General features: G+C 40.7%; 4 protein-coding genes across 11 annotated transcripts in view; 3 read left to right on the plus strand and 1 right to left on the minus strand.

Moving 5' to 3' along the window:
* The window catches only part of tnrc6c1 (trinucleotide repeat containing adaptor 6C1), a 47,934-nt gene extending 44,649 nt beyond the window's left edge, over positions 1–3,285 (plus strand). For all 8 annotated transcript variants that reach the window (XM_069149219.1, XM_069149220.1, XM_069149223.1 and 5 more), the window contains one exon: positions 38–3,285. In XM_069149219.1, coding sequence (XP_069005320.1) covers positions 38–431 — 394 coding nt within the window. In that variant the 3' untranslated portion in view covers positions 432–3,285. The remainder of the gene's footprint in view (positions 1–37) is intronic.
* A 3,528-nt stretch (positions 3,286–6,813) lies between these two features.
* On the minus strand, positions 6,814–11,609 carry LOC138198075 (uncharacterized). The gene is made up of 4 exons (XM_069149228.1): positions 11,549–11,609; positions 9,644–10,000; positions 9,422–9,528; positions 6,814–8,178 (listed from the first exon to the last, which is right to left on the minus strand). The coding sequence occupies exons 1-4, from the start codon at positions 11,595–11,597 to the stop codon at positions 7,963–7,965; spliced, it is 729 nt and encodes a 242-aa protein (XP_069005329.1). The 5' UTR covers positions 11,598–11,609; the 3' UTR covers positions 6,814–7,962.
* A 1,375-nt stretch (positions 11,610–12,984) lies between these two features.
* Positions 12,985–15,876, plus strand: LOC138197666 (zona pellucida sperm-binding protein 3-like). Its single transcript, XM_069148525.1, has 9 exons — positions 12,985–13,359; positions 13,434–13,549; positions 13,640–13,743; positions 13,826–14,000; positions 14,590–14,707; positions 14,784–14,866; positions 14,967–15,136; positions 15,328–15,516; positions 15,647–15,876. Exons 1-9 carry the CDS (start codon positions 12,985–12,987, stop codon positions 15,751–15,753), a joined length of 1,437 nt encoding a protein of 478 aa, XP_069004626.1. The 3' UTR covers positions 15,754–15,876.
* Positions 15,877–18,228: 2,352 nt separating this feature from the next.
* LOC138197738 (zona pellucida sperm-binding protein 3-like) lies at positions 18,229–21,333 on the plus strand. Its single transcript, XM_069148614.1, has 8 exons — positions 18,229–18,615; positions 18,727–18,842; positions 18,930–19,027; positions 19,120–19,297; positions 19,786–19,903; positions 19,984–20,069; positions 20,548–20,621; positions 21,275–21,333. The coding sequence occupies exons 1-8, from the start codon at positions 18,229–18,231 to the stop codon at positions 21,331–21,333; spliced, it is 1,116 nt and encodes a 371-aa protein (XP_069004715.1).
* Positions 21,334–21,350: the final 17 nt, after the last annotated feature.

Consider the following 21,350-nt stretch of genomic DNA (forward strand, 5'->3'; position numbering starts at 1 on the left):
TTAACCATTAATTACACGTCCTTCCATCTCTGTCCAGGTGCGTGCTCGGGAACACAACCATCCTGGCAGAGTTCGCCGGGGAAGAGGAAGTGAACCGCTTCTTTGCACAGGGCCAGTCACTCGGCGGAACGACCAGCTGGCAGGCCACTCCAGGCACCAATCAGACGAGGATGGGCGGGACTGCGTCCGGAGCCTCTCACCCCATTGGTCACTCGCCCCACTGGAACAACAACAACAACGGCGGCAGCAGCAGTAGCAGCGGCCTGGGAGTGGGCGGAACAAAAACAGGCGGAGAGCTGCTTTGGGGTGGCGTTCAGCAGTATTCCAGCCTGTGGGGACCCCCGAGTGGAGAGGAGGGACGGGTCATGGGGAGCCCCACCCAAATCAGTACGCTGCTGCCTGGGGACCTGCTGAGTGGGGAGTCCATGTAGGAAAAAGAGGCAAAACGAACAGCAAGAGAAGCAAAAACCTTGCAAATCAATGTGGAGATAATCAGCGCGGGCGTAAAGGTGAAAAGGAGAGACGAGAGGAGGACGAGGCTTCATCTTCGCTGCTTGCCCTCGTCGACCTCCTCTGCTCCTTTTGCTTTTAATGACATTTCAGTTGCAGTTCTTTTATGAATCTCAGTACGAGATTATGGTCACAGTGTTCTGCTTTTACTTCCGGAGACACAGGAAGTAAGGCTTTCATTCAACAAAGAAAGAGAAGTTTTTACAGAAATAAACTTTGGAGAACTCGCCGTGTGAAACATACTTTTAGTCAAACTGACACAGTGACGAGCTGCGATCTTTAAACTTGCGTAATCCCTCACTGCCTTTTGAGGCAAATCATACTGCACCTCAGAGATCCATGAAAAAAGGCATCATTCCCAAAGTAAAACCCTTCAATCAGAGTGGTTGTCGAACTTTCAGCTGGTCCAGACTCGACATTTGTTTCTCTCAGCACTAATATTAGCCTTAAACTATTTCCTGCCCTGCTATCCTCACTCACTCTGTACTTGGTGAAGAAGCATACGGACACTTGCACACCCTTATTTCTGAGCCAGTGAAACCTGAGTGGAGAGTACATGCTGCTGCGGCTTAACAGAAGCAACCACAGCTCACAACTTCAGTGCATTTTTTGCAAGCAGATTAAGTTCCCCACACAACGCTCAAAGGGAATGATGCAACTCTGTTCGCCTTGTTCAAGCCATTTATTTTTGTAGGGTTTTTTTTAGTTTTTTTTTTCTTGAACCATTGCAAACAAAGCTAAGAAATTATGTTATTCAAGTGTGTCTGTCAATCTTATCTGGTGGGGGGGGGGGCAGAGTTCGGGGGTCGTCGCATGTACAGTCAGACGTGATGGGACAACGAAATGAACCACTGCTATTACAATGGAACTGTAAAGACAAAACGCTTCGATGCACCTCAATTCACGTGCGGGGCAACTCGCAGTTCGGTCTCGGTGTCGGACCCTCTCACTGATGCTGTGGGAAAACCTCAAGTCGTGCAACCTCCCCTCCCCCCTAGCGCGCCCACTCCACCTGCAAAACACCATTTCAAGTGACGTGCAATATTAGCCACAGACTCTACCGTCCAAGCACCCTCCCGAGTCTTCTCACACTGAGAGAGGAAGACGATAAGGAATGAGTGAACTGTAAAAACTTTATCTGCCCTGCACCCACCACGGGACAAAAAATAGACAAAAAAAAACTGCCACTATTACCCTTCATTTCCCCCTCCCCTAAAGAGTGTGTGAACTCAGGAGAGTAGCAAGCTGGTCTTCAACCATCTTCTGTCCGAGATATACAAGGACGCACACACAGAGCACTTCTTCAGCCAGCCTACTCTCCACATTTATGCTCGTGACTGGTTTTGGGGACACGGAGGGGCAAGTGTATGTGTGTGTATGTGTGTGTATGTGTATGTGTGTGTGTGTGTGTGTGAGTGTGTGTGAGCGCGCGTGTGTGCGTGTGCGTGTGTGTGTGTGTGTGTGCGTGCGCTTGGGGGTGAAGGCATCAAAACCAAAATGAGAGGAGCCTGTTTTCCTTTTTTTTTTTTTTACCCAGAAGACCAGATGACTTCTTTTTTCTTGTTTTTTTTTCTTTTTTCTTCTTTCGCCCACATTTGCGTTGGTTGAAAAGTTCTGCAGCAACGATCTGTGGAAAGGTGGTCTATCATAGCACTTAGCAAGAGCGTCGCTGCTCCGTATACCCTCGATGCCAACGAATAGAAGAAAGGAGAAGCAACACTGGCAAATAAAAACTGAAAAAGCAAAGACAAAAAAGCAATCTGCTTAGTGGCTTCTCTGTATACTTATTTTTGAACTTAACATGGATGTGAAAATGTTTTTTTGTTTTTGTTTTTTGGAATCCTTCTTCCCTCAAGTCAGTGGGACCAGAAAGGATGTCAAACATAGTAGCAAAGTGAAGGGAAATACAAAGAAGAACTGACTCAACCGATGATGGGTGTGGCAGGGAAAAAGACCCCCGAAGCACTCATCCTCGCCCTCTTTATCAAAGTAAATATCACTGTTACATTGCAACTTTGAAATCTTTAGCCTTTGGTGTCTGGAAACGCTCGACGTGTTCATGTTCTACTGGGATCCAGCAGGGAGGATCGCCATCTCTTCTGTCCTTTTTGTTGTTGTTTTTCTTTCTATTGGAGGCCCTGCCAACCTGTGTGATAGTGTGGCCAATGAGTGCCTGCCTGCTGCAGAGTGCAGTGCTGCAGCAGCCCTCACCCCTCCCTCCCTCTCGCTCGCTGCCTCCCTGCGGATCCCCACAAGACTGGCTTCCCCTCCTCCTCCTCTTCATCCCCCCCTCCTCCCCCCTGGGCCTCCAGGCCGAGAGCAGCTCTTTCAGAACTGGCCCACCTGTGTTAAATTTACTACTACTGCTACGCCAGAGTCTGTCCTCAGCAACCTCCACTTCCACTCGCTCTGTCTCTCTCCTGCAAGGATCACTTTAGCCAGAGATGGAGTCGTTTGATGTGTTGTTTTTGTTTTGTTTTTCTTGGTTTTTACTTATGGAATTGCCAGTGTGCATTTTTATTTTTGTTGTTGTAAGACATTTGCTGATGTTATTGCTGTTATCATTGATGATATAGTTAATGATTGTTTCTGATGAAGATTTCATGGCTTTTAAATAACGGTCTTTATGCAGTGTTCAGCTTCTCTCCTGCCCCTCCCACCGCCTCCGAGGCAGAACCAGTGTAGTTCAGAGGTACGCCTCAGCCGTGCAGCAAGGCCATACACCAAACACTGCAGATGTCAGTAGGAAAGGCTGTCTGTGGGGGGGGGGGGGGGTTGTTTATGTGTGGTGCAGCTGTCGGGAGTAAGATGAAGTTTGGGAGGGGGACTGAGGAGTCGAATCAAGTGTAGTCAAAAGGTTCTCCAGGATAGTGAGCCAACTTCCTCTGTCCATCCTGGGGCGCCCAACACACCCATCTTTTAGTGTGGATGGTTTCACTCACGCTGGTGCTTTACGTTTAACTCTGGGAGCACTCAGTTACACTTAGAACCACCTCAACTGAAAAACAGCCTTCCATTTCTATGCAAAGACAAAGGAGGTGTTCGTTCACAGCCATCCCCTACATCTGCCAATCTTCACTCATCTCGCAACCTTTACTACCAGGCAGCTTCTCTTGAGACCTCACCTGGATCAAATGTAGGGGACACTGAAAGAGCTTCTCACCGTGTGGACAGAGCTATTGGATGACACTAAAAATGACCTGCTGGAGGCACTCATTGTTGGCAAATAAGAGTCACATGTTCAGTCTTGTGCCAACTGCTTTACAAATACCTACTTCCACCTTGACACGTCCTAATTTATCTTGAGCCGGATGAGAGTTTAGTTTGCTGCAGGGGCGTACCCCCACAAGCTGCAGGAGGCTTGAGGAGTAGAAGGGCAGGACAGATGAATGGTGTTGGGTCTTTCACCAACAGGGTAGTGCCAGGCTGCAGTAGGAGGAGATAAGTGGGTGGGTGAGGGGGGTCAGGGGGTGGGGTCCCTGTATGTGTCTGTGCACTGTTTATGGGTCACATCGGGTACATCTCTTTAAAAACCAAAAACATTATCTTTTTCTTTATCATCAAGGTTTTCGCAAAAACTAGAAAGTACAAAAAAAAAGAAGAAAAAAAAGTCTGTTGTCAGCTGTGCACTGAGATGCCTGTATTCTGTTTCTCTGCAAGCTGCCGCCTTCTCACCCTCTCTGGGCCCGTTATCTGGGCCACGTGTGGGGAAGCTGTATCCACGAGGTTCACTGTGGACCTCCAACCTGAAGGTCGAGCCAGCCCAATATATAACAGGTCATTTCCGCACATCTGGCTTTTGAGGCGGCCCCGCCTCCGAGCGGGGACCCGACGCATCAGCAGAAAACAAGGACACACCTCAAGTTCGGTACCAAGTCTTAAAACTTAGGGGATTCGCCCTCTTCCAGAGTCACTTTAGACTCGCATCATCCAACAAAAACAATCACTTATTGCCTGTGCTGTTTGTGTTGATTGTTCCGGAAGACCTGCATTTACTCCACACTGGACTTAAATCAAGGAACTGGTGTTGAAGTGGGGGGGTGGGGGGGGGGGAGTCGAACGGAGTGGGAGGACGGGTGACCGGGACAGAGGTCGAGTCTCAGATGTGCCCTGGGATTTCTTGGCGCAGCACCAGCACTGAGAGCCCCGCCCCCCTCCCACGCCCTCGTCTGTACTCTTATCTACTTGTCAAGTGTTGGAAATCAGATGTTTTTTTGGGGTTTTTTTGTTTGTTTGTTTTTTTTAAGTCACATGGACTCAAAGGCAACTGGAGCTCAAGTAAAATATGCTTCTCAATCATGGATCAGACAAGGGTCTGCGTGGGGCGGGGACCCCCGAAAAGAGTTGAATTAGCAAATCTCTCTTTAAAAACAACGGCCTGGGTTGAATATGCACACGCTAGCTCATATACAATATACAACCAAGAGTACATAATTGCTGTATGTGTGTATATGGCTAGATCTCTCTTGTTTTCCACTTAGCCTAAGCCCACCCCCTCCCCCTCAACCCCACCCCCTCAACCACCCCCCCCCCCCCACCCCTGCCCTGGCTTCAGCCCTTACCTGTGTATCCAACATGATATTTCCCAGATGACAAGATCATAAACATATCAGAGTAATACAAAATAATGAAAACAAATACTTGAATCAAAAGAAGCGCCAATAATGTAATGTGAACACTTTTTGTAGTGGTTTTTTGTCTCATTCATACACTTCAGAGATTTTTGATAGCATCGGTTCAAAGTGAATACAATTTGAAATACGAGTGTTGTTGAAAACAAAGATCGATATAAAGGCAAATTTACATCTGTTGTATTTGAGTGTTTGCACAAGGCTGCTTGTACTGTATGAGTGAATGTTTGGCGTGTGAGGTGAGAGTAATGTATGAGAGCTCGTGATTACAGCGGAGGAACTTCCGCCTCGTGTTTCTTTTCAATTCAGTATACTTTTGTTGATTTTTTTTTTTGATTTTGATTTTTTTTTTTTTTTTTTTTTTTTTGCTTGTCAAAAATATATTCTGATGTTAATTGTTACTAGCCTCTAGCGTTGCACTGAGTGTCGGCCTCACCCCTCATCCAGCTATATGAACAACATGATACAAGTACCGAGGGGAGACGGGGACAGTTCATGTGTAAATGTTTACTCAAGGACTAAAATAAGTGTGTTTTTAAAATGTAATGTTTATCTACCTTAGTGGCTTTCATTGTGGAATAATCCAAGAAAGTATGAATCATAATTGAGTATTGCACCATTTTTCAGACTATAAACCTAAAAAAAAAATGAAAAAATGACAAAAAAAAAATCAAATATGTATAAAAAAAAGCAGCAAAAAAAAAAATAAACAAGTATTTTGCAGACCTGTGGCCATAGATTGGAGTAGAAGGACTTCAGCTCTCCCAAATCTGAGCAACGGAGAGTGAAGGACAAGACATCAGACCGAGCCTTGGCTTCTAGGGCTCATTTCAGAGGTGCCTACCTTTTTTTGGTTTTTGTTTTTATTTTTTTTTTGGTTTGTTAGCTTTCGTTCTGTTTTCACGTACGTTCAGTTCACTCATGTCGTCATCTGTTTCTCTGCAAGGCCACTGACAGTTTACAAACACTTTGTTGTTGTTTTTTCTGGAGTTCAAAAAAAAGAAAAATCGGCGAGACAAAGGAATTAAACCATGAGAATGTTGGATAAAGAAAAAAAAAAAAAAAAAAAAAAAAAGGACAAATGCTTCCATTTTTAAAAAAAAAGGAAAAAGTGCAACACATCACAGAATGAAGATTTATTGTGCTACTTTCAGAACTCTGGGATCGAACAGTGTTGTCTTGTTCTGTTTAACCTTCTTTTGTTCTGTGTTAATGTTGATTTCATGGACTATCTGAAGCCTGTATGTTTTATGTTGATTATATATATTTTTCCTTTATAGAAAAGAAAAGAAAAAAAAAAAAAAAAAAAAAAAACAGACATAATTGCTCACTATCTTGCACACACACGAAAAAGTGGATCTTGTCTCAGGAAGGCCAGGGTTCCAGAGTACCAACTCCACGCCATTTTAATGTACATTTTTATGATGAGTTTAAAAAAAAAAAAAAAAAAAAACATTAAAAAAAAAAGAGAAAAGGATGACTTAAAAGAAACAATTCTAAGCACTGAAAGTTATGGATTTCAGAAGAAGAGAAGATACCTTTTGTTTCTAAATCCGTAGCAGTTACATAATAACCAAATAATGGACTTTAAATGAAAATGGAGTGCTTTATATTATAAATCTATATATTAAAATTGCTTTACATTTAAAAACAAAAATGGTCGATGAGTTTGTTTTAAAAAAAATAAAAGAGGAAAAAAAAGACGGTGAATAACATGCAAATGCTGTATGTTTGAATCTTTATTGTGTTTTCTTAATGAGGTCCCGTCCTGACTGAATCAGGAACATTGTGCATTACTCTCTCTCTCTCTCTCTCTCTCTCTCTCTCTCTCTTTCTCTCTCTCTCTCTCGCTCTCTCTCTCTCATTCTCCCACAGCGGGTATTATTAATAGATTAAATCAGACTTTTTTTGTGGAACATTTTTCACATTTTGGAGGATGTTTGTAAAACATAAGCTGGTTGTAAAAGGATCATGAAACTATGCACAAGTGTTGGGGAGGGAGGGCGGGAGGGGGGGGGGGGCAGAGGCTGGGGGTTTTCTGGCCTACTTCTTCTAAAGTGGCTGAACTATTGCAGGGTTTTTTTGGGGGGGATCCAATGCGTGTGTGTTGTTTTTGTTTTGTTTTTTTGTTTCAGTTATTATTTTACTTTAAAGGAGGGGGGGAGCGGGAGGGAGGGTGGGGTGGAGAAGGCCCTCCATCTCCAGCCTCCCCCCCCCCACCTGATTCAGATTGACCTATAGCGCTACATCGCCATGCTGTGTATTCCTGAAAACCAATGAGCGTCTCACTCTTTATCACTGTGGGATTCTAGCCTGTCGCCCTCAAGGGTTGTTTTTTTTTTTGTTAAATTTTTTTTTTTGTTTGTTAAGGATTTATGGAGGGTGGGTTGGGGGGTGGGGGGGTGAGATTAGGGATGCTTTTTTTTGTGTGTTTTTTTTTGCCTTTTTCTTTTCTTTTTCTTTTGTTTTTGAAATATTAAGTAAAAATGTCTGTATTGAGAGTTAATGAGAAGTCAGTGGCTTGTAATGTTTTATTTTTTTTTTCTCTGTATATCTCTTTCTCCTCATAGAATGTGATTGTTAAATGACATGCACCGAAACAAATGTTTTCATGAACTATGGAGCTTCTTTCAAATATTAATAAAATAGCATTTTTTTTCTTGGCTGTTAAGACTGCCTCTCTGATTATTATTTTTATTGAAGGGGCCATCAGACCAGCATATTTGCGGCTCCGCAGCTCTCGTATACGTTTGCGATACAGTGCAGGTATTATTTCCTGTACATGTTTGCTGAACCAATCATTTTGATGCTCCAATTTGTGTCAGGCTCTGAGGGCGAGCTGTCTGGGACAGGCGTAATAGTTGTCCTGCGGATGTCCGATGTTGTTGTTTGCATACACGGGGAAGTTGACTTCCTCCAGGTGTGAGGAGGTGACCTCATGGTTATTTTGGGGGCTTCCGGGGCTCTGCTGCTTCAAGCTCATTTCCTCGTAGATAGGAACATGGGGTTGTGGTCTGTGCTGATGCCTCTTCTTCACCTACAACACATAACATTTCTTCAGTTAATAAATAGTAGGGTATGTTAACTAGCTTCTGCATTTGCTATTTATATGTTAGTTTTTAAGTGATTTTTGAATGGTCAGGTCTTCTAAGGGAAGGGTTTCAAACTCAAATATAGATTTCTCTTTTAAAAGGCAATGCTTGATTCCTCACCTAAACAATGATCAAACATTGTAGAAAAGGTTGCCACTAAAGAGTATTATAACTATCAGTAAATCAGCCAATTGTCTTGATTAAATGATGAATCACTTAGTCTATAAAATATTTCATTTTTCGGTTCATTTTTTTCTTAAATTAAACCCAATCCAAAAATTGAATTTTGCGGCCGCACTACATAATGAAATAATCGATCTAAAATTAATGGAAAAATGAAAATGGGACAAATAGAAAATACATTTGTGGGTTGAATACAATCAGTTATTTCGCACGTCGTCCTTTTTTTTTAACACCCCTCACTGAGTGAGAGTGGACGTGAAAAAAAGATGTACGGCACACTAAGCGGCTTCTTGAGGCCTTGATTGCAAAATAATACACAGCGTAAGCACTTTATGATGCAGTATCTCTCCAGTAAACACTGACTGGCCGAAGTGTGTGATATTTTATTCCTTCGGGAGGTTTTGAGGCTATAGTTTACCACAGCTGTAAAAAAAGACAACCTGCTCCATGTATTTCAGTCAGCACTGGTGAGTCTAATTGTGGCTCCTTTTTGCCAGTTAAATTTTCTTTTTGGACATTTCATGTGGATTTGGATAACTTTCCCTTCGACACTTTACATAATGTCACAGGTTTTTTGCGAGTCATGCATCCCGGCAGTAATTATCAGTTACCTCAAGAACTCGATCACTAAAACTGATGTTTGTCAGGCCTTTATTCCACCAGACAGATTAATTAATAATCAATTTAATATGACTCACTTGTGCAGCTGTCTTTGTAAATTACATTTACAGCAGCCGCTATACATGACGAGAGGAGACGACGTATATTATCAAATGTAGAAATACTGTGACACGTGGAGCTTCTGCTCGAAGGCAATGTTACTTTACAGCATAATAAAATCTCAGACTTGCCCTTTTTAGTTAAATGTGCATCTCTGCTTTGATAGATAGATAGATAGATAGATAGATAGATAGATAGATAGATAGATAGATAGATAGTTACTTACTTTATTAATCCCCAAGGGGAAATTCTTCTTGTGAACCATTTGCTGAAGTTAATACTCACACATTTATCTATGGCCAGCCAGCTGAGTATCAGCAGAAGAAGCCCTGCTGCTGTAAAGATGGTCAGGAGCAGAGGGGGGTAACTTGAAGAGCACTGGCACGACTTCCCTGCACCACAAACACACCAACACGCATTAAAACCCGAACGGAAGTGCTTGTTTTTTTTTTTCAGCTGCAGCAAAGTGTCAGCTCTGTTGCTGTGAGATGTTTAAACATAGCCTACCTGCCCCTTCAACCAACAAGAAAATCTTTTGAGCACTGAGGATCATCTGATCTGAGCTGATATCCTTTCTGTAGCTCAGCTCCAACATGAAAAGCCCTGTGTCACTCAGCTGTAAGGGAGAAATGGTTACATTGATCTCCAGGGAGTTCAGTCCTCCGCGGAGCTGCAGACGCGCCCCGTACCCCGGGTCAACGCTGACCTCTCCGCCCTCAGCCAGGGACACCAGGGTCGTCTGGCTGTGAGCACCGCGGTGGTAGAGGTGGAGGCCCACCAGGCTGCCATGGTCCTGCTGAGGGGAGCAGAAGAGACCCAGAGACTGACCCTCTGTCAGACGCTCAAATATCAACTGTGCACGGGCTGGAAGACAAAATAATTCGCATCAGACACTGAATTTGTTTAGTTTCCTTCTTGCTTTTCCTGAACATTTAAAAACTGCCGAGTATTTCTATGAAACCCAGAACTGTACTATAGTGACATTTTCATTACATTTTGGACGACAGATGCTACTATATTATGAAATTTGTATGACATATTTGACAACATACTATAGGATTGGATTTTTATGACATTTTGGAGGACATACAATGTTATGACATTTTTCTGACATATTCGACACCATATTATAGTATAACATTTTTAAGACGATTTGGACAACTTACTATACTATGAAGTTTTTTTGACATATTGGACAACTTACAATGGGATGAGGTTTTTATGACATTTTGGACGACATACTATGTTAGGATGTTTTAATGCCCTTTTGGAGAACATATTATACTATGACATTTTTTCACATTTCGGACCACATGCGATATTATGAGGTTTTTTATAACATTTTGGACGACATACTATATTTTGAGGTTAGTATGACATTCTGGAAGACATAGTATAGTATGACTTTTTTAAGAGATTTTGGACGACATACTAGAGTATGACATTTTATGATGTTTTTGATAACATACTATAGTATGACTTATTTTATGACGTTTTTGAAGACATACTATAATGGGATGTTTTAATGACATTTTTATGACATTTTTATGACATTTTTGACGACATACTATATATAGTTTGACTTTTTCCTGAAATTTTGGAAGACATACTATAGTATGACATTTTTATGAAATTTTTGAGGACATGCTATAGTATGAAATTTTTTTTTACATATTGGACGACATATTATATTTTGAGGTTTTTATGACATTATTTTAAAAAAAATTGACATTTTCCTCATTTCCTGACAGTATGTATTGTAGGAATGTTGTACTGCACTTTAGTCCAGACTGAAATCTTATTTACTGCAATACTTAATGAATTGCTGTCAGCTTAATACAGTCATCATGGTTCCTCTGACTTTTTGTCCGGTACCACCAGCAGGGTGACAGTCTTGGCTTTCATAGGCGCAATCCCACTCTTTAATGATCCTGTCTTTTTTTTTTTTTTTTAGAGGTAGTTCTTAATTTTTCCCGACTAGATTGATTGACATGAAGGACATTTACGTTCCTGTGAGCATGAATTATAATATTTTTTTGGTGACAACTTCACTTCCTCTCTGGTGCCACCATCAGATCAAACTTTCCATATGCCCAGTACTTTGTAAATACAACCTCAAAATGTATACTCTAAAGACTATTTAGTGCAAATAAAGAAACTAATACTCAAAAAATTTAAATGGTGAACATTAAACCTGCTTTACATCAGCACATGCTAATATTTAGTTTAGTACAGCCTCACAGAGCAGTGAGCATGGACGAAACCACAGCCACACAACTGTTGTCTGATTGTTACCTCGAAGTAAAAAAAAAAAATAAAAAATATTGGATAGAAAAGTGACAATGTCTGACTATCATGAATATCAAAATTCTTCAGCATTACAAAATCAAGTTAGGTGTACGCTTTTCTTACCTTGAAAAAGCTGAATGAAAATGAGAATCCAAGCCAGGCTTGTCTTCATGGCCTTTACAGTTACTAAAGCGCACAGACACACCAGAGCTAAGTCATAATGTACTCTTCCTCTTTGTTTCTCTCTCTTGTGAGACTTTGTGAGCAGCCTCACAGTATTTATTGTTCTTTACCACAATGCAGGAAGAGGACTTCAAAGCAAGAGCAACCGTTGAAACCCTGTGGTTGATCTTGTATGCACTGAGGTTGTCCAACTCCCAGAATTAGGGCACCAAGCGTCAGAGTTGAATTATCACCCCTCAAGAATAAAACTTTGTTTTTGGAAATATTTTTAAGTAACAAGAAATATTGAGCCAAGACCAGTTTCTCCTGATCTAAGTTACAACTCTTCTTTGATATTAAGTGGGAAGGGATTAAATAAGATCATTACTTTGAGTTTGTATCACAGTCAAGTGACCCCCGTTAGCAGCAGTAGCAGAGGGATGTTATTGTTAATTAATATTCAGTTGTAAAAAAACAACATTTTACATTTAATGCCAAGCAAAATATTAGACAGTCAGAATAAAATATATATAAAACAAATATATATTTTTAAATCATACACAGAAAAAGGAAACTTACATAAAAACAATGAATGGAAACGAACTTCATTGAGAAAATGTGTTTAATTTAGAGAAGCAGGGAAGACGGTTTTATTATATTCGGACTTATAAAACAGAACTTTTAAAAAACATATTTAATCTAACGCAAAGACTCCACCACTGAGATTCATAAGATTTCCTCACAGTATGTATTGTAGGAATGTTGTATTGCATGCTGTAGACTGTACAGATGTACAAAAATAAACTGATGAGTGTGTGTTTTATGCATTTGTTAAGTAATCTGAACTGTTATGTCAGAGAGAAACAGGAAACAAACAAATCTGTTTTCCAGAAATGAACCAAAATATGATCAGAACCTGCTATTGACCTTAAGTTCACGAAACAAATACAACACACCAGTTAAATGTAAGTAAAAGGTTTGTCCACATTTGGAGTGTGTCAGGATCAAGACACATACAGGCTCACCTCTGTAAGTTTTATATGGTTGTTACCTGTAATATAGAAGATTATGTGAAGTGTTTAATATTAAACGAGATGACTACATTTCTGTGTTGCATTCTTATGTTTTATAGCACGTTGATTTCACTATTTTTTTATGATTTTTTTTTTTTTTTTGAATGCTTGTGTCTGAACCTCGTCACTGAAATCAGGTTCAGTCGGTTGTGGAAGTGAGCTGATTAGTAGATAATTGGACTCAGGCGCGCAGTGCTGCGCTGATGGGACTGATTGAATGAAGCTTAAAATGCTCCAAAGCTCAGCCTACTTTGATACCCTGTGGGTCAGAGAAGAGCCTGTGCAGTCTGACCCGGTGTGCTGTTTGGAGTGGCATTAATGGGGATGTTTTGGCTTAACTTCCTTCTTGGACTCTTTCTGTCAGGACTCCGTGTTCGATCATCTTTTGCTTTTCCACCAACACAGTACACGCAACATGCTTTGTTTCAAGGACCTCAGCCTCCGCAGAGCCAGAGCTCCACACACGCTGTGCTTGAGCAACAAAAGGAGGGAGAGCAGGTGAACACTGTCAGCGTGAGCTGCCGTCCAGACTCGCTGGAGATCGTAATCAAAGCTGACGTGTTTGCAGTAGGCGCTCCTGTTAACCGTGACGACTTGCGCCTTGGAGTGGAGCACAAGGATTACTGCAGAGCTGCAGCTTCTTCAGGAGATGAGTACAGAATCATTGTTGGACTAGCAGACTGCGGCACCAAACACTGGGTAACTTTAATTTGTTGCATTTTAGACATTTATCATGCATACCTTCTACTTGTAACCATATCTACTTTCCACAGATGACTGAAGACTCCTTGGTCTACACAAACCTCCTTATATACTCTCCTGCCGCCTCTCTTAATGGGGTGATTCGCATGGATGAGGCTGTAATTCCAATTGAGTGTCACTATGAAAGGTCTGTTTTTGTTTTGTTTTGTTTTTAAAGCACATCTTTGGATCTCACTGGGCAATGCCTCACTTTTTTTTCTTTTTTTTTTTTTAATAGGAAGTACAGCTTGTCCAGTTCTTCACTCAGGCCAACATGGATCCCTTTCATGTCAACCCAGGCTGCGGTGGAGACATTGCAGTTTGACTTGAAGCTAATGACCAGTCAGTTGAATTCATGTCTCAATTGTTTTCATGTCAAGTTTTGGTCCTTGTTTCTGCTTACCTCGTTGCTTTTTCTGTGCAGATGATTGGCAGTATAAAAGAAGTGCTAATGTGTTTCACCTCGGTGAGCCCATCAGCATCGAGGCCTCCGTCAGAGTTGGACATCACATGGGGCTCCGACTGTTTTTGAGCAGCTGTGTGGCTACACTTTACCCAGACATACACTCTCATCCCAAATACACGTTTGTTGAAAATGGGTAAGCACTTGATGATAAATCAAAAGAATACTACTAATTGTAGTCTGGTAAACATTATGGGTATTACAACATGTAGTTTTGTGGCTCTAGAAAGAGTTGCATAAAGTCAGAAATGGCCTTAGGTGATGCCTGTTAGGTTTGTGGCCTTTTGGGAAGAATAGTAGTCTAAAAATTAAAAATCTGGAGCTGTGATGTTACAGAAAGGAGAGTGAGGATAGCAGTTTGTGGATACAGACCTTTTTGGAAGTTTGCAGCCTCTTAGCCAAACCAAAACCTTTTAGGCTCGTCAGTCATGAACAAAATATAGAAACTCTCGAGATGTAAGTTTCAACAGTCAGGCTGTACAGATGCCAGTTAGTGCTACTCTAGTAAGCCTTTCACCTTTTTTTGAAGGACTAGTTCATCTTGGTTTTTCTGCTAATAGCATAACCGACTTCAAAATTCACCTTTTGTAGTCAAGTTGCATTGTGCATATTGTAGGCAACAGGGTTGGCCAAGAATACTTAACTTTCCAGTGTGGATCTGATGTTAGTGCACTGCTAAAGTTTGAGTGTTGAGGCATATGTTGAATTTTTGTCCCCCTTCATAGGTGCTTGGTTGACTCCCAACTTCCTGGCTCAAATGCGCACTTTTTACCCAGGACACAGGATGACAAGCTCCAGTTAGTCATTGATGCCTTTAGATTCCATAATGATGACCGAGGAGAGGTGAGGTTGTATTATCACATCTTAAATCACTCGTGTAGCTATATGTACAATTTTTTTTTTTTAACTTTCTCCACAGCTCTACATCACGTGTCACCTCAATGCTGTCCCAGTAAATGATGCAGAAGTCCCAAATAAGGCATGCACTTTTATGAATGGAAGGCAAGTTGGAAACTTTCACTTTATTTCTTTTTTAAAACTAAAAACAAAATGAGCAAAATGTAAACATGTCTGAGGAAAATTACCCTTTCTCCCCCACCAGATGGCGGTCAGCTGATGGCAATGACTACCTATGTAGCTATTGTCAAAGCCAAAATGAAGTTGGCCAGACCCACACTAAGCCCAGCAACCCTGGCAAGTTTGGTCCTCGTGGGTTTGGGAAGCCAGCAGAATCTGAACCCTTGTGGAGAAGCGGAATGAACACGAATCGGGGTAAAGTCTTTTAGAAATTGTCTGATCTTGGTTCTAAATTCCTCTGGCATGGTCACATGACCACTTGCTTCAAAGAGCAGCCAGTTTTAGATGAGTAGTTGTGCCTTTTTTCCATTAGATGTCAGTCTTCACACAGTTTTAAACTTGATTCAATGGTATTAAACTGTCATGAGGTTTCTTTTTTTTGGTAGTGTGGGAACAGGCGGCAAGAGTGGGTCCAGTGATGGTTTTGCCATCACATAAGAGTGGGCCTTCGCCCAATGTGAGCTGGATGGATAAGAGTGGGCCTCTACCTGTGGCTGAACTCCCTCCAGTTCTCCATAAAATCAGCAGAACTTCATTGTATGGCAGCCAGTGGAGAAGTGGAATAAATGGACTTGGTAAGAGTTGAACTCTAAACCACAAGTTTCTTTGGTAGTTGGGTCTCTTTTAACTGTAAATTACTCTGAAGACCAATGCAAAACAACACTTTCTTTTTTCTTTTCTTTTTTTTTCTCCCTGCCCCCCCAGATCTGAAGACCGGCCTGCTTCCTGGTCCACCAGAGACACCAGACCTGGACGAGGAGATTAAGGATGGCAAAAGTATAACGGGTGAAGGAGGAAGACTTGACAACTGAAAATTTGCCTTCTGACATGCAGTAACTTGTCTCTAATTACAGCTGGTGATGCAGAGGATAAAGATGCTGCGCCTCTAGAAAAAGCAGGACTTGGGTTCAAGGTGAAATCACTGCAAGCAGCCCTCAACAATAACGCCACAGCAGCCCCCAGTGAATTTGGCCCCCCGTCTCAGTTTAAAGTGGAGACTACATTGTCTAATGCAACTGCTACACACTCTAACCCAAAGAAATAAATGGTTACAACTGAAATTTAATGTTTGATTTAACCACACATGGACATGAAGTTTTTTTTTTTGGCTGTTTTTTTTTTTTTTTCCCGTTAAAGCTGATGTAGTAGCAAGGATTGAATATAACTTGTCTCAAATCTAGAGTATTTATGCTAATTGTCACAGTAATCATTTGAGCCAGTTTTACAAAAAAAAATTATACTAACTGTAAATTCTATAACTCAAATCCATACAAGTAAATTCCAATGCTACACCAGTTCAATTATGTTAACACTGGAAAAATTAGGACAATGGTGTGTTCTATATATAGCGTGCAAACTAAAAGTTGAATTAAGTCGAGTTGGGCCCAAATTATTACTGCACAAAGGAAATTGAAAACATCACTGCTGAAAGAAGTTGGGGTTGTTGAAACAAATGTATATATTCACGCTTTAATGCCGTTGACTAAGTTGCAGTTTGACGTCTGACCCTAACAGTATTGTGAAAGTGGTTAAGTGTGTACTTGCACATCAGTTTTTTCACTGAGGATGTGACGAGTCTTTGAGCCAAGGTACCAATGAACTAACAGTAACACATAATTTAATGGGGCAACAGCTGCTTTATTGTGATGTTAAAAACAGCAGATAAGTCAATCTTAATATGAAAGGGTACGCATCGAAGTGCAATGACCGACTTTTTTTTTTATCATATTTTGGACGACATATTAAAATATCACTTTTTTTCCATATTTTGGATGACATGCTATAGTGAGGTTTTTTTTCCATATTTTGGACGACATGCTATACTATGACTTTTTTTTTAATCATATTTCTGCCGACATGCTATAAGTATGACTTCCATTCAAGGTATGTCAGGCAACACAATGTTGCAGTTGTCAGCGTTGTCGTCTCACAGTCTAAAGGTCCTGGGGTTCGATACCCGCCTTGGACTTTCTATGTGGAATTTGCATGTTCCTGCATAAGTAATAACCTAAAAGTAAAATATGGATGACTAACTTATGCATTTTATCATGCACGTAGTCCATAATGTAAAAGAAACATCATGCATGTAGTTGTAAATGTCACAAAGTTACATTCCAAGCAAGAACATGCAATCCTCCACAGACAGAGTTCCAAGGTGAGTCTTGAACCTGGAACCTTCTGACTTGAAGGCAACAACACCAACCACTACACCATTGATCACTCTTCCATAAAATGTTTAAAAGTCATATAAGTCAAACGAGCATGCAATAAAGACTTCACATTTTGGACGACATGTCATAGTATGACGTTTTTATCATATTTTGGATGACATGCTATAGTATGACTTTTTTTCACATTTTGGACGATAAGTTCAACTGCTGCTCACATGGAACCCTTCTCCACTCAAAGTTCTCGTTTGAATATTTGCAACTACCACCAAAATCTGCAGGGTTAGGGTTAGGGACTGTTTTTCACTTTTTAGACGACATGCTATAGTATTGAATATTTGCTACTACCGCCAAAATCTGCAGGGTTAGGGTTAGGGACTTTTTTTTTCCATGTTTTAGACGACATGCTATATATAGTATGACTTTTTTTTTTTTATCATTATCATATTCTGATTTCGTAACAAGAAATACAACTTTTGGTGATCAGAACTTTTTGACGTTCTGCCCCAACATGATCAGTAAAACTGCACCAGTGCTAGGCACAACCAAAAAACACATTTTTTTTAATATCTTGGAATGAAGAGAAATGAAGTCCAAAAAGAGGGAGGCACTTTCTTCACCATACTTCATACTGAAAATGAATTTTCTTGTCACGTAACACATTTTTCTGTCAGTCAGAATATGTGTAATAGAAGTGGTAAACCTTTTTTTATTGATATGATGCTAATGATCGCTTCAGTACTTCTATATTTCAATATGGATAGATAAGGAAGGAGCGTTAGGGTAAATTCTAAATTTGCACCACTATATTGTTGGGTGTGAATCAATCATATGCACGCAACTCAGTGTGACTCCAGCTGTCCCTAATTTCCCCCCATCATCTAATGAGTATCTGCTGCCAGCTGTCCTCTGCAGGTGATATGATTGTTCTGGAGTGGGAAGGAAGATAACAGGGAGGATTATCTGGAGTGTTTCAACCTTGAGTGTGTTTGCATCTTCTTTAAAATCCAGAGTAATTTTATGATTACTTTTCTAGCTGACTGCATTGTGCAGGAGATTCTGCTGCGTACATATTTTTAACAAAAAAAAAAGTCTCCTGTTCTATGAGAAAAGAGCACAATGGTGACTGCAGGTCATTCGGCCATTCTGGTACTGCGGATTTTGTTTGCCTTTGGAGGTGCCGATGCCATTCGGTCTTTGAAAGATGGACCCATGATCGATGCTGAAGGAAGGGAGTATAAATCTGCTGCATTGAGAATTGATGCAGAAAACATTGGCGGACCGACATTTGATGAAAGCCCCCCTGTCCGTGTATATTGCACAGAAGGGAGCATGATTGTTGTGGTGAAGGCTGACCTGTATAAAAGTGGGCGTCTTGTGTCTCCCAGAGAGCTTTTTTTGGGAGATGCCAATCATTTAGGGAGCAGTCCGTGTCAAGCTGTTGCTGCTGGTAACAGTGAATATGTCATCAAAGCTCCCCTGCAAGACTGTGGCTCCAAACTAACTGTAAGCTTTTGATGCTTGTCAGTGTCACAGTGACTGTGTTTAGTTTTGGAATGAAAACTTTGACACTGTTTTTTCCGAATCTTTCGACTGTGTTGTTATATTACTCTCTAGATCTCTGAGGACGCCGTGATCTACTCAAACAAGCTGATATTCTCTCCAGCTGTCGGTTACCATGGCATTACAAGGATGGCCGGTGCCATCGTTCCCGTTTCCTGCCATTATAAAAGGTGATAATTCAATCGTCTTGGTCAAAGATGAAACTTTTTGTTTCATGGCTTCTTCATCATGGTTGACTTGTAAACTTTCTGGGACAGGACACATGTCGTAAGCAGTCATCTTCAGCAGCCGCCCCCCTCCATTCCTGCGAAGTATTCAACAGGGAGTTCTGCTTTCTCTCTGAAGCTGATGAACGGTGCGTGTATAGTTTGACTGCTGACTTTTATGTTTTTTCACACCTGAATGTGTGTGTGTAGTAGTGTTTTTTTTTTTTTTATTTCAATGTAGATGACTGGACAAGTGAGATGTTCTCCAGCAATTTTTTTCTTGGGGCCCTCCTGCGTCTTGAGGCATCTTACACGGGTCCTAATCCAGGACAAAGACGACTCTTCATTGACAGCTGTGTTGCTACTCTGACACCGAACGCAACAACAATCCCCCGATATTACTTCATTAAAAACCATGGGTAAGAGCAGCTCAGTATATTTGATCAATAAGGCTATGTACCAAACTGATGCTTTTTTGGTACTGACTAAATCGCTTGGATTGGTATCTACTATCAAAACATTACTCCTCATTCGGCACCAAATTTTGATACCAAGCCACACCAACACATTTATGCAGGAGTAAATCTCATCAGTGTCAGTGAGTCACAGTGTTTCCTACACATAGGTTCTACTTTAGAAATCCACCCACAAAAATACAATCACCCGGTTTCAACTTGGGTGAATCTTAGATTTGATGACCTTATCTCACTTTCCTTAAACTATTTGGTGGCCACATACCAGACTGAGTTGTGTGAGCAGCATAAACGGTAGGCTTCTCTGTCCCACCGGCTAGTTACCAAGTACAGATAGTCTGCATATGAGGCATTGGTACCATAATGTATAATATTACTGTCTTTTTACTCAAATTGATTGTTTCTTTTAAATTGAGGCAATTATTTTTGTTTAGGTGCCTGACTGACGCAAAACAAGTTGGATCAAACACACTGTTCCAACCCAGAACGAGGGCTAACTCGCTTCAGCTTCAGCTTGATACTTTCCTGTTTCAAAAGGATCCAAGGAACTCAGTGAGCCACTTAAAAATCTGAGATTTTTGTATGATGTTTCTGTTTGCATAATGACATTTCTGATGTCTCTCCCTTTTTAGGTATTTATAACTTGTCAACTGAAAGCTACACCTGAAATGTGGAGGAACAGCCCCATTAACAAGGCCTGCAATTATGTACATTCAAGGTGACTTTATTTCCTTTGTCCTGTAGCCTCGGAACATTTTCTGATGGAGTAATCCTAATCCATTCTACTGTAAGTGATCAAAAAGTAGAAGCATTTTGACCCTTCAGAGTACAAAAAAAAATTTCCTTTATGCTACTTTAAATTAATGTTTATTTGCTTACTTTGATTTACTGCAGGCAAAATGTGCAGTCCTGAAAACCGAACTAATGTTTGAATAAATGATGAAAGTTAATAGTGTATGTGAAAAATATGAAAATCTTTAAGGATGTGCATTTAGGCTCACTGCTCTATGTTTATACAGAGATGAGCTATCATTTCTTAAAAACTTTAAGAAAACACATTAAAACTACCAATCAGTTTTGTTTGATTGTCAGTTTATTAATCATATGTTTTCTAAGACGACAACGGTGTGTGTCTTTTGCAATATATCAAAAGCCAAGTATACTGAAGTGAATTTGTTTTCTTTCTTCTTCTTCAGGTGGAGAAGTGTGGATGGGAATAATGGTGTGTGTCAGTGTTGTGATAGTATCTGCCACAAAAGATCAACAAAAGGTAAGTATGATTACGAGCAAAAGCTTGAAAGCATTCAGATTGCATCAAAGGTTATGATGACACCGCAAGCAAAGGTGACCCAAATCGGATATATTTATCTATTGTTAAGTTTAACTAGATTGGTATCCACACACAACTTTAGTTGTTCTGGACTAAGCTGTTAAAATAGCGTAGACACACCAACACAAACTCGATCGATAGGCCAGTGACTCCCTTGTTTTATAAAGTAAAATTCATGTTTTTGACAAAGGATTCTGGTGGCTTTGAAGAGGGCGATATAGCTATTTCAGGTTCCTGTCGGAAAGGGCTTTCTGACAGCAAAGTGAAGCTGTGAAAATATTCTAAATGTGATGCTCATCTGCTCGGGAACTTGCTGGCGTCCACTGCACATTAACTTTATAATGAGACCATAAACGCTGACTTTAGTGGCCTCTATGTTACTCCCATACCACAGAGTGCTGTGTCTGACATCTCTTATGACTCTTCACCAGTCACTTCAGGATGGTGATTAGGGCACAAAGGTAGTATAGCAGAAGTGATTCATTTGTAATGTTGTACAGCTCAAATTTAGATTAGGCTTAAACAAGTTGAATATATTTTCAGAAATCCAACTTTTGGTCTTTTGACAAAAATAAATGTTTTGACTGTTTCAGATATCATGCCTTGTGGGACTGTGACTCTTGGCCCTTTGATGATTTTCCACCGCAAGTAGGCAAAGAACATGTATAT

This window comes from Embiotoca jacksoni, unplaced genomic scaffold (genome assembly GCF_022577435.1).
Source record: "Embiotoca jacksoni isolate LCO1_2020_lvr unplaced genomic scaffold, fEmbJac1.0.p SCAF_15, whole genome shotgun sequence".
In the NCBI taxonomy this organism is placed as follows: domain Eukaryota; kingdom Metazoa; phylum Chordata; class Actinopteri; family Embiotocidae; genus Embiotoca; species Embiotoca jacksoni.